At 42.8% G+C, this 14,488-nt stretch overlaps 1 protein-coding gene across 1 annotated transcript in view; it reads right to left on the bottom strand.

The window, feature by feature from the left end:
• Positions 1-14,488, bottom strand: part of LOC124548452 (BTB/POZ domain-containing adapter for CUL3-mediated RhoA degradation protein 3) — a 101,446-nt gene that overhangs the window by 40,951 nt on the left and 46,007 nt on the right. The window contains exon 3 of the mRNA XM_047125176.1: positions 9,712-9,764. Coding sequence (XP_046981132.1) covers positions 9,712-9,764 — 53 coding nt within the window. The remainder of the gene's footprint in view (positions 1-9,711; positions 9,765-14,488) is intronic.

Here is a 14,488-nt window from a genome sequence, read left to right as displayed (position 1 = left end):
GGCACTTTGGTAACAGACGAAGAAAGAGAGCGAGGGAGTGAGTGAGTGAGTGAGTGCATGTGCAGGAGGAGCAGGTGTTACAGATTGTAGAGGGGAGGCCAAGGCTCGAATACAGTAACCAGATTCAAATGGATATAGACTGTTTCTGTCCAGAAAGTTCTGAGACTGATTTTATTACTGGCATAACGACATCAGCATGGTAACTACAGTGGCAGCTGGAACTGACAACCGTAAACAACAGATGTCCACTTTACCAGTCCGTTGTGAGCAGGCAGTGTGAATGTCTGCCACAACTTGACTGAAATACAAAATATGGGCAATTATTTTCTGGAAAAATCATCATGAATTACAAAACTTCTGTTATCAATACAAATCTACCACAAAGTGACTAACGCAGAAACTCACATGAAGGGTAAACACCCTGATGATACAATCAACATTCAAGTCAATGTGATGCACAAGTTGAACATCTCAGATAAGGACTTCTATGACAATGTTATGAAAAGTAGGCCTTGTACTAGGGTAGAAAACACACACACACATATTCATGCAAGCACAACACACATGGTAACTGTCTCTTTTCTGACAGTTCTGAGCATTGTACACAAACAGGAGAAACTAAGCAGATCACCTGGCAATCAGATTTTTGTAATTTTTTAAAAATATTTATGGTATATGAAGTTCAGATCTCAAACATCAATCACTGAAGGTTCTTTGATGTAACTCTCAAAACCAACTTAAGTTTTCCAGGAAACCTTAATTCACTAAAATTTATGCAATTTTTCATGAGTGGGTGGCTTAGTCGGCACCAGTGGAGGATGGCAACCAAATAATGAAAGCTGGTTTGAATCTCATTGTGGTATTTTTTCCATTCAAAACTAATACTTCCATCATTTATATATATAAAATTCCTCAAATATATACTAATTACTGTGTATCTGATTATAACTTTTTATGAAAGATGCATGTCCTCTTGTTCCTAATGACATATTGCATGTAAAATTCCAGTTTTAATTGCAAATATAAATTCTTAATTATCAGTATTTTATAAAAGATCATTAATTAATTTAAACAATCTTAATTTACAATATTTTAGAAAATACCAATAATTAATAGTTTACATTAACTATGCGTGTTATATGAAACAGAAAGTAGAAGACGCACAATTTTCATATTGATGAATTTCATATTTAAATGATGCAGGTATTCAAACTGAATGGGGGGGAAAAAAACACCATAAGGTTACCTGATTACCATTCTCTGATGTTATCAAGTGAGCCATGCATCACCTTGTAAAAATCGCCTTTACTTTAGTGAGATAATGTTCATAGGAAATCTTCAAATTCAATTTATTCAAGATTTTTTCCAGTTCCATCAAACAATTTTTCAAGATAGATATCTAAGTTCTGAATGTCGTGTAGCATTTAAAAACAGTTGTTAGTTGATCTCCTTGTAAGTAGAATCACGTGCAGCAGTAAAACGACCATCTAAACTTTTCTTTATTTTTTATTAATCCTGTCTCTAAAGTTTTTGGATAGATGGGGCAGTTGCAGCAGTTACGCAGTGGTGAACAGGTACTTACAGGCTAACTATCATGGAGAGCTGCATTAAACCATTTTTGAACTAAAGATCACAACAACAACAACAACAGCATGGTTTGAGACTCAATTGAGAGGAAAAAGGAGGACAAGAAAAGAAATTTTTTAGGCTGAAACTCAGACTAATTGAAACTAGATGAAACACAGAGTAATATAATTACAATAAATCAAACAGGATACAATACTCTGTATTTAGAAGTAGAAGAGCAAAACTGTTTCAGTGACGGTGCATGTAATCACTACATTGTTTATAATTTAGATAGCATTATAAGCAGTGTGATCTACTCTTGCATAAATTTGCTAGAAGACAGGCAGACATTCAGCCTATGTATTCACCCAAATATCCAAATGTGCAGCAATCCAAAGCATAAGTATGTGTGACAACTGTGGACACTGGGATTGTAAATGATACTGAATTCATCTGCATGGAAACCATAGCTTTTGGAACTGAAATGGTTTTGGCATAAGTTCTTTTTTCTTATTATTTGTGTTCTACATATTAATATCTGAAGGGGGGACAAAAATTCAGGCAAATTCATTTTTTGCTCGATTTTATGAGTATTTCAAAGAGAATATTTATTTGATGAATTACTGATAATTATATCATTCATTACACATAACCTAAGATGGAATAATACATAGTTATGTTTAAGAAACCATCTGGTGGAAGAAAAGTTAAAGAGTAATGCTCTGAGGACTGGACAGCTAGGGCATAGTTCAACTGGCTGATACTGTGCTTTTTCATAGTTTTTCTGAATTTTGTGTGATAAACTCTACTGCAGAGAACTTAGCATTTGAAGAAACAGACATACATCAGTGACCGCATTTTTTATACTGAAGTGAAAATGTGCTGTTGTCACAAAAAAAAATCTTTCTTCATCCTTCACTTCCTAAATGGGGACAGAAGTGGAAGCTGTTGGTACTAAAAATAAAACTGATGAAAATGTAGTTTTTTTGTTGAAAGTTAATTACATTTGCCTTAGTATGGAAAACTTCAAAGGATTTTGGAAACCTAAATGCCTATTTCACATTTTTCACAATAATAATAATACGTGATATCTTTTCCTGCCACTTTCCCAGATCTTCCCTTCCTGTGTTCAGCACAAGCCTTACATTTTCTCCCACGCTATTTTGACATTTCTGTAGCAGGAAGCAGTTTAGAAAAATGTTTTCCTCTAAGTCTGTCTACAGGTGATCTACGAGGGGTGTTTAAAAAGTCCGTGCAAAGTCCGAGAGATAGCACCACCGGTGCATATCGAGATCATGTTTAGTTAGTAGCATCTTTGGAAAGAACGCACACCAAGTTTCAGCCATTTTGGTCTATTTCTTTGTGTTTGGCATTCGTATGAATCAAGGAAGTTAAGCGATTGTCAAAAAATGGATGAAGAATAATTTCGTGTGGTGATTAAACATTACTTTACGAAAGGCAAAACACCTCAGGAGACTAAAGAGAAGCTTGATAAACATTATGGTGATTCTGCACCTTCGATTAGAACAGTTTATAAGTGGTTTCAAAATTTTCGGAGTGGCCATATGGGCACAAGTGATGCTGAATGTTCTGGATGCCCTGTGGAGGTTACAACTCCAGAAATCATTTATAAAATCCCTGATATGGAGATGGATGACAGAAGAGTTATGGTGCGTGTAATTGATAGTGCTGTGGGCATCTCGAATGAACAGGTATGCATAAACATTTAGACATGAGAAAGCTATCCGCAAGATGGGTTCCGTGATTGCTCATGCTTGACCAAAAATGGAATTGTGTGAAGTGTTCCAAGGATGGTTGGCAGCTGTGCAGGAAAAATCCACAGGACTTTAAGCATCGTTTTGTCACTGTGGATGAAACAGGGATACATTACTATATTCTTGAGACCAAACAGCAATCTAAACAATGGGTTACCATGGCAGAAACTGCAACAAAAAAGGTGAAGACCAGTCCTTTGGCTGGAAAGGTTATGGTGACTTGTCTTTTAAGATTTGCAAGGGATAATCCTCATCGACTATCTGGAAAAGGGTAAAACTATTACAAATGCATATTATTCATCGTTATTGGACCGTTTGAAAACCGCGCTGCAAGAAAAGCACCGGCGATTGCACTGCAAAATGTTCTTCCCATCATGACAATGCACCAGCACACACATCAGCAGTTGTGGTCACACAATTAATGGAAATAGGAATCCAACTCTTCTCACATCCCCCCTATTCTCCAGACTTGGCTCCCTCGGACTATTATTTGTTCCCCAATTTAAAGAAATGGCTGGCGGGACAAAGATGTTATTCAAACGAGGAGGTGATTGCAGCAACTAATAGCTATTTTGCAAACTTGGACAATTCCTATTATTCGGAAGGGATCAACAAATTAGAACAGCGTTGGACAAAGTGTATACGTTTAAAAGGAGACTATGTCGAAAAATAAAAAAGGTTACCCCAAACACGTAAGTAGCTTTTACTTTTGCACGGACTTTTCAAATGCCCCTCGTATTTTGAGTACAAATTGATTCAACCAGACCTCTGCTTATCATAGTAAATGCCAATTCAGTAATAAATTTAACAAGATGTTTGCAGTAGGCCTTGACTTTTTACATAAAGGATACAAATTTGCTATAATTGTAATGAAAACATGAAAAAAGCTTGCTTTTGGCACTGTATCTGCTTCCTCTCAAAAGGTTATTAGTCCATCAGCTGGTCACTGTGGTCTACATCAGTCCTTTTTTTTTATCCAACATACAGGCAAGTTTCTTCATTGCTACCATTCCTAATTTTGTTCAGACACTGATATTGGATGCAGTCATATTGTGTTTTGTTGTCAAAAGCAAGACATTAGAAATGTCTTCCCATTTCACAAACATCTAATGCTCTTGTCTGCTGTGAAATGAAAGTTTGCTTTACACACACACACACACACACACACACACACACACACACACACACACACTCTCTCTCTCTCTCTCTCCCCTCCCCCACCTCCAGGCTTTTGGGCAATTACATCTATTTTTAAGTACTGTACTGTAGGGTCATCTTGAAAATGAACACAAAGTTTGTAGCAGACATCAATCAATGCCATTTGCACCATATGTGACCCTGTGAGGTGTAGGGTGTGGTAACAAGGGGAACGTAAATGCTGCGAAGCAACACAACATTGTCTCGTAAATAATGTTGTCTGTATTTCTTTCCAGCCAATGTGTGTGACAAGTGGGTTTGTTTTGCTTTAGCGCCAAAAACAACTATAGTCATACACGCCCTTGTCAGAACTGTAGAACATGAAGACAAAGAAAGCAGTTAAAAATGAAGGCAATAGAGCGAGGCTGGAGTAGTGTCCTCAGAAAGTGAATGAAGGCCATGATGAACACAGGCCACCGCACGAAGTCAAGGTGGTGAAGGGTTCACACACACTGGGAATGTGGCAGGTAGCATGACGTTAAGCTGCTGGAGCAAGAGCCAAAAGCAAACTCCAGGAGGTAACAGAGAAGAGGGACACACCGCATACTGGCGATCAAAGGAGTCATAGGACGGGTGGCCACACATGGCAGACAAACAGCATGCATATCTGCTGAGGAGAAACTCACAGCGGTAGGACGGCGGTAGTTTGGCAGCTTCTGTATACAGACTCTACTGAGCTAGTGTAATAGGCACCGGTGGTCAAATGGATGCCACGATGCTGGATAGTATTAAGGCAGCATAAGACACATGGAAAGACCAAGGAAGTTTCCTATCAAATATGAGCCTCCAGGAATTTCGTAGTTTTAACGAACAGAAGAGCAACAGGCCCAAGATATAAAGGTGGTGGAAGAAACCAATTGGGCTGCCAGAAATTCATACAAATGTTTTTGTCAGTGGAAAAACGGAAGCTATTGTCAATTCTCCATGAGTGATGGTGATTGAGACATCGCTGAAGATGCTGCTCTATGAGACAAGTCCATGGAGAACTGCACTAGATGGCAAAACTGTCAATGAAAAGGGAGCCGGAGATGCCCCACAGGAAGCGGGCCACAATAGGGTTAATGGCGATAGCAAAGAGGATGACACTAGGACAGAACCCTGATGCACACAGTTTTCCTGGATAAAGGTGTCCGACAAGGCAGAATGCACACGTACCTTGAAAACTCCAGCTTTTAAAAATTCCTGAAGGAAACCGTGCAGGTAGCCACAGAAGCTCCACATATACAGAGCACAGATGATACCAGCCCTCCAGCAGGTATTATAGTTTTCTCCAAATTGAAAAACACAGCCACAGCCTGGGATTTTCGCAGAAAACCTTTTGTGACGCGGTTGGATAAAGTGACGAGATGGTCAAACGCACAACGGTGCGCTTGAAATCCACACTGTGCAGTGATTAGTAAATTGCAAGACTTGAGCCACCATAACAGCTTGGCGTAAATCATACGTTCTATCACATTTGCAAACACTGCTGGTGAGAGAAATGGAGCAGTAGCTAGAACAAAGGTGTTTGTTCTTACTGAGCTTAGGTATGGGTATGAAAGTGGCATCACACCACTGTCTGGGAAATGTGCTCTCTGTCCAGATGCAGTTGTATGTTCAAAGTGCTTGACCACAAGGGAAAGGTGCTGCAACATCTGAATGTGATCATCATCTGGCCCTGGGGCAGAGGGTCAGGATGAAGTAAGAACATGATCTACGTCCCTCACAGTAAATTTGTAGCATTCATGATTCTGAGAAAAGGATATCGCCCAAGCTTCCTCCACTCATTTCTGATGGAGGAAGGCAAGGTGAGAGTGGGAGGAGCTCGAAAACTCCGCAACATGGCAGCCCAAGGTGTTGGAGATAGCACAGGGTTCACTATGACATTGTTTGGTACTGTCAGGCCGGAAATTGGGGCATGGATCTCGGTCCCTGAGAGCCTCCGGAGGTTGGTCCACATGACAGAAGAGGGAGTGGAATTGTTAAAAGAACAAGTGAATGAAAGCCAGCTAGCTTTTTTTGCTATCTGGAAAAACTCGACAACACTGTGCACACAACTGCTTATAATGAATGCAGGTTGCTATCATAGTATGATGGTTAAAAACGCAGAGAGCATGTCTCCGCATGCGAACTGCATCGTGGCATCCCTCAGTCCACCGAGGGACTGGGACACGGCATGATAAAGAGGAAGTGCCAGGGATGGAATATTCTGCAGCAATAAGGACAACATTTATAAGATATTCCACCTGGTCATCACAATTGGCGAAATGTTGTTCATCGAAATTCGCCACAGATGAGAAAAAGCCTCCAGTTGGTCTTAGCAAGCTGCTGTTTGGGTGTGCACGTAGGTGGGGTAGGAGTCAGCAAGCAGATAGTACACGGGAAATTGTCGTTTGAGTGTGTGTCAGAGAGGACAGACAACGATGCGCAAGCTGGGCAATGCAGAAGGACAGGTTCAAATGGGAATACATGTGCAAGGAGTCAGAAAGGAATGTGGGTGCTCCTGTGTTAAGGCAGAAGTGGTTGATTGAGAAGGTCAGGCAAGAGGGCACCCCTCTGACAGGTTCTGGGAGAACCCCAAAGGGGATGGTGCGCATTAAAGTCACCGAGCAGCAGAAATTGGTGAAGTATCTGCCCAATAAGCTGGATGAAGTCTGCCCTTGTGACATCAAATGATGGAGGGATAGAAAACGCATGAAGGGAAAAGTTCAAGTGAGAAAGGAAAAGGTGAATGGTGAACTGCAACAGCTTGAAGCCAGGAAGATGTGTTGATTATGAACGTCATCCTGTATGAGAAGCATGACTCCCCTTCCCCTACGAGGTGGAATGCTGTCCTGGCGGAGGGGAGGGGGGGGGGGGGGGGGGGGTCAAAATGGACTGTGATGAAAAGCGAGAGCTCGAAGCAGTCGTGGGCGTGCAATTTTGTTTCCTGGACCCAGAGAACGAGCAGACAGTTGGATTCTAAGAGCAGTCATAAGTCCTCTTTGTTTGATCGAAGGCCATGAACATTCCATGAAGGAGAGCCAGTATGAGGAAAGGGGAGGAGGGGAAAAATGAACGGGTGTCACATTGGAGGCTGCTGAGTGCCAGCCTCTAAAGACTCACTGCTATGGGGTGCAAAAGCTGGAGGATCCTGCTTCATGAGATCTACAGGGCCATCGGAACTCTTCCTCTGTCAATCTCTGGAGTCCATGGCAGAAAAACGGTTGTGGTGCCCACCGGTGACACAGAAGTCAGCCGGGAGGGGTTATCGCACCATTGAAGAGGATCTCTTGAGGCAGTAAAGGAGGAGACGGTTTGCCTTTGTTTGACTTTTTGGTGCCTTTTCAGTTTGCAGAGGAAGACTCAGATGTTCATTGGCTGGAGGCGTGCAGGAAGTCTTCGCAGGAGTATTCCTTCTGTCCTTTCTGGCCTGCTGGTTGTGAAGCAGGTGACTTCGCACTAGGAGGCAAATGTTTAGTGGCTTGTTGCACAGCTGGACGAGGAGACGGTGATGCTACCATGCGCTGGGCAATTTCACAACCTCACTGCTGAATCTGAGATCACATGTCTGCATGACCATGTTCTTCATCGAGCGAGATGTAGCAAGAACAGCACTGTAAGTGCCAGATGGTAGAACGCAGAGTTTGTGACTAGCCAATAACTTGCAGGCGACTAGGTAAAGCACCAGCCTAGTGTAAATAACGCCACAGAAAGAATTAAGAGTTCTATGGGCCTCAACATGAACAGAACAGCCATGGAAGAACAAAGCAGCAAGCAGTAGTCGTGCTTGAGAATCCAAAAGCAAACAGCTATTGTGTAAATGAGAACAGGATTTCACATGGCCATCAAGTACATTAACACCTCTCTGAATTAGAAATGGATTTACCGTTGCAAAGGACTGACCATCCTTGGTATGTGTAACCATGAGGAACCACGACGCACCTGGGAAGGTCTTCGAAATGGGAGCTTCAAGCTGTTTACATTTGGTAGACGTCGACTGCAATAATGATGATTGGCTCATTGCAGGAAAATCCACCATGACTGCCAGCTTCTCCGATGGCATGCTCCTTCCAACTGCCCCCCCCCTCCCCCACTCCCCTTTGGTGTTCACACCTCAGGTAACACCTCCCAAACACCTAACGGAGGGACCAATTGGCAATTTGGGAAGCTAGCAGCTCAGGCAATCACTCCTCCCTATGCCTGACCTGTACCAGGGGGTACATGCAAACCCTACCTGTCAACCTGGGCTGGGAATTACATGTTACCCAGTCACCAGTTAGACGTCAGATGCGTGGGTCAGTCTTCAGGGGCACACTGGGAAGAAGAAGAAAAAGAGGAGCCGCAAGCGCCAAAGTGGAGGAAGGGTAAGAGAAGGTAAATGAAGAGAGGAAAAAAGAAATGAAAAACAGTGGTGAGACTGATCTTACGTCAGCTACAGAAAATGTGGAACATTCCCAAAAACACCCCAGTCATGTTCCACAAGGGAAGGGAAAAATAACAGCAAGAGGGTAGACATGCAGCACGGAAGGGAAAAGATGCTGCAAAGGCTGGGGCCATGTGGTTGCCAAGCAAGAACTCACCAAAGAGCAATGAGCCCCCTGGGGGTGACATGTGGTGCCATCTTTGTTTTTTGATGGCAATACAAACATCACAGAGCACCTTTATACAAGCAACAGACATAAGAAAAATGTTACAATAAATTTACAAAGCTGAGATATGTCTGTCATCTTTTCCAAATATAATCTGCATGCTGTAACAAACACATCACTCATCTCCAAAGAGTCAACTATCTGTCAATAGGTGGCTATTAGAAACAGAGCACTTACTTCAGTGGAGGAGTCATTCTGCCCATGCCAGAAATCATTTAGGAAAATCACAGGAGACTTGAAATGGGATGTTTATACACTGTCATCACTGTGCCATTTAACTCAAAGCACTGGAGTGATTTAAGGAATTAAGTAACATCTGTTCCATAATCACAAAAATGGGGTGTAAACCAGTGGATAACAGTGTGCTGAATTGTGCTGTTCATGTGACTTTCCTGTACCAAATTTAGCCATGTGTCTGAATATATGGCAACAGAAAAAATACTGTGCATGTAAAAGAATTAGTAAAAAGATTGCTGTACTAGCTAAATTACAAGGCAGAAATTAATAAAGACTTATTTTTTAATCTTATTTCTAATGAAATCAAATAACTCGTGCAGCCTTACCTTGTATAAGAGTACTTGTTGTTGTGTCTATTAATCAACAACTTCACAACAGGCTGAAATAAAGAAAGAACAAATTGAAAAAACTTAAATGTTTAAGTGAAATAAAAACAAAGAACTTTTTTAAGCTGTAATTATGGTACACGCAGAATATATACAAACAATGGAAAACCCAGGATGGAATGTGACAATATTTCGAAAGGCACAACAAAAAGACTGTCAGAAAATAAGCTTTCGGCCAACAAGGTCTTCATTGGAAATAGAACGTGTGCACTCTCACTCTCACTCTATCACACTCTCACACACACACTCTCTCTCTCTCTCTCTCTCTCTCTCTCTCTCTCTCTCTCTCTCACTCACTCTCTCTCTCTCTCTCTCTCTCTCTCTCTCTCTCTCACACACACACACACACACACACACACACACACACGCACGCACACGTGTGCGTTGTGTTTGGATTTGTGTGTGCATATGTACATTTTCTACTTCCGATGAAGGCCATGTTGGCCAAAAGCTTACTGTCTGACAATCTTTTCGTTGCGACTATCTGCGAGCCAGAATATATACAATAAGATAAATTTACTTGGGAAATGAGCAACATTACTTCCCAATACAATTCTTAATTAAAGTGCATATTTCTTCAAGTACGTGCCAATTGTTATGATACTATACAGAAGTTTGTCACATAAGTCTTCTCCATTTGTAGCCTCAAAAGGTGTAATGTGTGTGTGGAAGAAGAGTAGCGACACACTCACAAGATACTCAAGATGGAGAAGGATCAGCCAATCTGTGTGTGTGTGTGTGTGTGTGTGTGTGTGTGCGCGTGCACATGCGAAACTGCTGGACGCCAGTCCACTAGAGAGCACGAGCAGCAGTGGGTGGGAATAAAAGGACACGTGTAGCAAGCAGAAATGAGAGAACTTGTTGGCAGCAGTACGGAGATTTGGAGGGCTGATTTTATCTAAGCTGAGTGAGCAGTACATTGGGTGGCTATTGCACCTCAAGGCTCACTGTGTATACAAGCCTGATATCCTGTATGCCAGCTGAGGCGTGCTTGGATGATAAAGCACCTTTTCTCATTGTAAAACTCATTTGCATGGTCACCAATCACTGGTTCTGTTATCCTGTATCTGTCTTTTAGATTTTTTTCCCACAAAGTTCTATTCACTTAATATGATTGGTCATTGTTGCTGTAAGTGATCTTTAGGGGTGAGTCATCTTATTCCTTAATGAAATTTGTATGTAATATTTCATTACCCTAAAGGGCTTTGTAGTGTTAATCATTAATTATTGGCCCTTCAGCCATTTGTGCAGTTGCTACGTGTAGTTATTTGTTTGGTCAGTTTAAGTTCTTGACCTGTAATTGTCTATTAATGAGCCACAGCACATAGCCATTAATAATTCTTGCTGCAACTGCTTAGTACTTTAAATTACTATGATAAAAAAGGAAGGCGATTTTATTTTTGCATACCCCAACAAGCAGTGATCTTTGCTTTCTAAATTATCATCTTGCACCCATGCATTTTAAGGACTATTTACTGATGTGGTAAGCCTTGGGTTTACCTGCCTTATTTACTAGTCATCAGTGCTCCCACTGTTAAATTGTGTGTTTTGCTAATTGTAAAGTGTTAAATTATTTCTTGATAATATACTGCTGTTCAAGTGTACACAATTTTGTTAACTGGCACCTTGACACACACCATTGTCCTGGATAAAGATGTCCGACAAGGCAGAACCCAAATGTACCTTGAAAACTCGATATTTTAAAAATGCCTGAAGGAAACAGGGCAGGTGGCCACGGAAGCCCCACGTGTAAAGAGTATGGAGGATACCAGTTCTCCAGCAGGTGTCATAGGCTTTCTCCAAATCAAAAAACACAGCCACTGTGTGGGATTTCAACAGAAAAATCATTCATGACATGGGTGGACAAAGTAACGAGATGGTCAACTGCAGAACGACGTGCTCAAAATCCACACTGTGCATTCATCAGTAAACTGTGATACTTGAGCCACCATACCAGCCGAGCATGAATCATACATTCCATCATCTTGCAAATGCAGAGAGATGTGACGGTGCTAGGAGGAGGATTTTTGTCCTTACCGGGCTTAGGTATGGGTATGGCGGTGGCTTCATGCCAGCGTCCTGGAAATATGCCCTCTGCTCAAATGCAGTTGTATGTGTTAAGCATAAATTGCTTGCCTGCAAGAGAAAGGTGCTACAACATCTGAATGTGGATGGCACCTGGCCCTTGGGCGGAGGATGGTGATGAACTGAGAGCATGATCTGGCTCCCTCACAGTAAAGGCGGCATTGTAGCACTCATGATTCAGAGAAGAGAAGGATATTGCCTGAGCCTCCTCTGCTCATTTCCATTGGAGGAAGGCTTTAAACTCCCGCAAAATGGTGTTCCAAGGTGTTGGAGATAGCAATAGGGTGCATGATAACATCGTCTGCTACTGTCAGGCCAGAAATTGGGGAATGGATCTAGGTCCCAGACAGCTATCGGAGGTTGGCCCACACAACAGCAGAAGGGGTGGAAATGTTAAAATAACTAGTGAATGAAAACCAGCTAGCTCTTTTGCTATCCCAAAGAACACGATGACACGTTGCACGCATCTGTTTCTGTTTATAATGAATGCAGTTTGCCATTGTAGGATGGAATGCAGTTGGCCATCTTAGGATGATGGTTAAAAACACGGAGAGCATGTCTCCGTGCGCGAATTGCGTCGTGGCACACCTCAGTCCACAAAGGGACTGGGACACGACGTGGTAAAGAGGAAATGCGAGGAATGGAATGCTCTGCAGCAGTAAGGATAATGTTTGAGAGATATTCCACCTGGTCATCACAACTGGGGAAATCTTGTTCTTCGAAGGTCACCAGGAAGGATTAAAGCTGCCAGTCAGCCTTAGTAAGCTGCCATTTGGGCATGCACACGGATGGAGTAGGAGTCAACAAACAGATAGGACACAGGAAACGGTCGCTCGAGTAGGTGTCAAAAAGAATGGACCACTCAAGACAATGGGCAATCTGGGTAGTGCAAAAGGATAGGTCCACGTGGGAATAGGTGAGTGAGGACTTGGAAAAGAAAGTGGGTGCTCCAGTGTTAAGGTGGAAGATGTTAAGAAGGTCAGCCAAGAGGGCACCTCTCCGACAGGTCCTGGGAGAACCCCAAAGGGGATGATGTGCATTAAAGTCACCGAGTAGCAGAAATGGGGGACATAGCTGCCCAATAAGCTGAAGAAGTCTGCCCTGGTGATATCGAATGACAGAGGGACATAAATGGAACAGAGGAGAAAAAGTCAGGTGGGGAAGGGAAAGGCGAAAGGCGAACTGCAACAGCTTTAAGATGGGTAGTCAGGGAGATGAGTTTACTATAATACCAACATCAGGGGGAAGGTCAAAACGAATCGGCAAGTAATGTGAAAGCTCCAAGCGGTTGTGAGGGTGCAATTTCGTTTCCTGAAGGCAGAGTACATGGGAATGCTGCAATGCTAACAGCAGCCATAAATCCTTTTTATGAGACTGAAGGCCGCGAATGTTCCATTGGAGGACAGTCATGATGAAGAGAGGTAGGGGTGTCAACTCAGTGGCTGCCGAGTGACAGCTAGTGTAGAGTCACTACTACAGGGCTCAGAAGCAGGAAGAGCCTGCTCCATGGGTCCACAGAAGAATTGGCTTGCTTGTGCAGTCGGTCCATGGAATCCAACACAAAAACAGATGGTGGTGCACACTGGCGATGCCGAGACCAACCAGGCTAAGGTACCACGTGGCGACACCATCGAAGAGGATCTTCGAATTGGCAAAGGAGAAGACAGTTTGCCTTTGGTGAACTTATTCGAGCCTTTCTGGTTCGATGAAGACTAGGGTGTTGTATGGCTGGAGGGATGGAGGAAATCTACATGGGAGTACTCCTTCTGGCCTACGGGTTGTGTAGCTGGTGGCTTCGCCCCTTGAGACTAGAGTTTGATGGTTTGTTGCACAGCTGGATGATTGGATTTTGATGCTACCTTAACACTAAGCGATTTAACAACCTCAGAGCTCAATTTGAGTTCGTATGTCTGTGTAGCCATGGCCTTCAGGGAGCGAGGGGTAACAAGAACAGAACTATGGGTGCCAGATGAGAGAACATAGGGTTTGCGACTAGCCAGTAACTTGCGAGCAACTGGGTAAGGCACACTTTTCTTTACTCGAATCTCTTGGACAGCCTGTTCATCAAGATACATGGGACAATCCTGAGAGGAGGCAGCATGGCCACCATTGCAGTTGATACAGCGGGGAGGAGGAGGCGGACAATTGCCCTCATGTGCATCCCTACCACAGGTTAAGCATTTGGCAGGTGTCGACAAGACGTTCTAGTGTGGTTGAAATGATGACACTGCTGGTAGCGCATCAGGTTCGGAATGTATGGGCAGACTCTGATAATTTCATAGCCTGCTTTGATGTTGGACGGCAGCACCACTCTATCAAAGGTGACAGAAAGATGGCAATGACACCCTGATCAGAGAGGTAAGATTGTATTTTGGCCTCTGTTAGACCGTCGAGCAGCCTGGTGTAAATTACATCACGGGAAGAATTCAAAGTTCTATGGGCCCTGACACAAACAGGGTAGCCATGGAGAAGTGAGGCAGCGAGCAGTAGTTGTGCTTGAGAATCAGAAGTAGTCTCCAAAAGCAAAGTGCCATTCCATAAACGACAGCAAGATTTCACAGAGCCAGCAATTGCATTAATACCTTTCTGAATAATAAATGGATTTACTGTGGCGACGGACTGACCGTCTTCA

Source organism: Schistocerca americana, chromosome 1 (assembly GCF_021461395.2).
Source record: "Schistocerca americana isolate TAMUIC-IGC-003095 chromosome 1, iqSchAmer2.1, whole genome shotgun sequence".
Lineage (NCBI taxonomy): Eukaryota > Metazoa > Arthropoda > Insecta > Orthoptera > Acrididae > Schistocerca > Schistocerca americana.
This window is presented reverse-complemented; position numbering and strand designations above follow the sequence as displayed.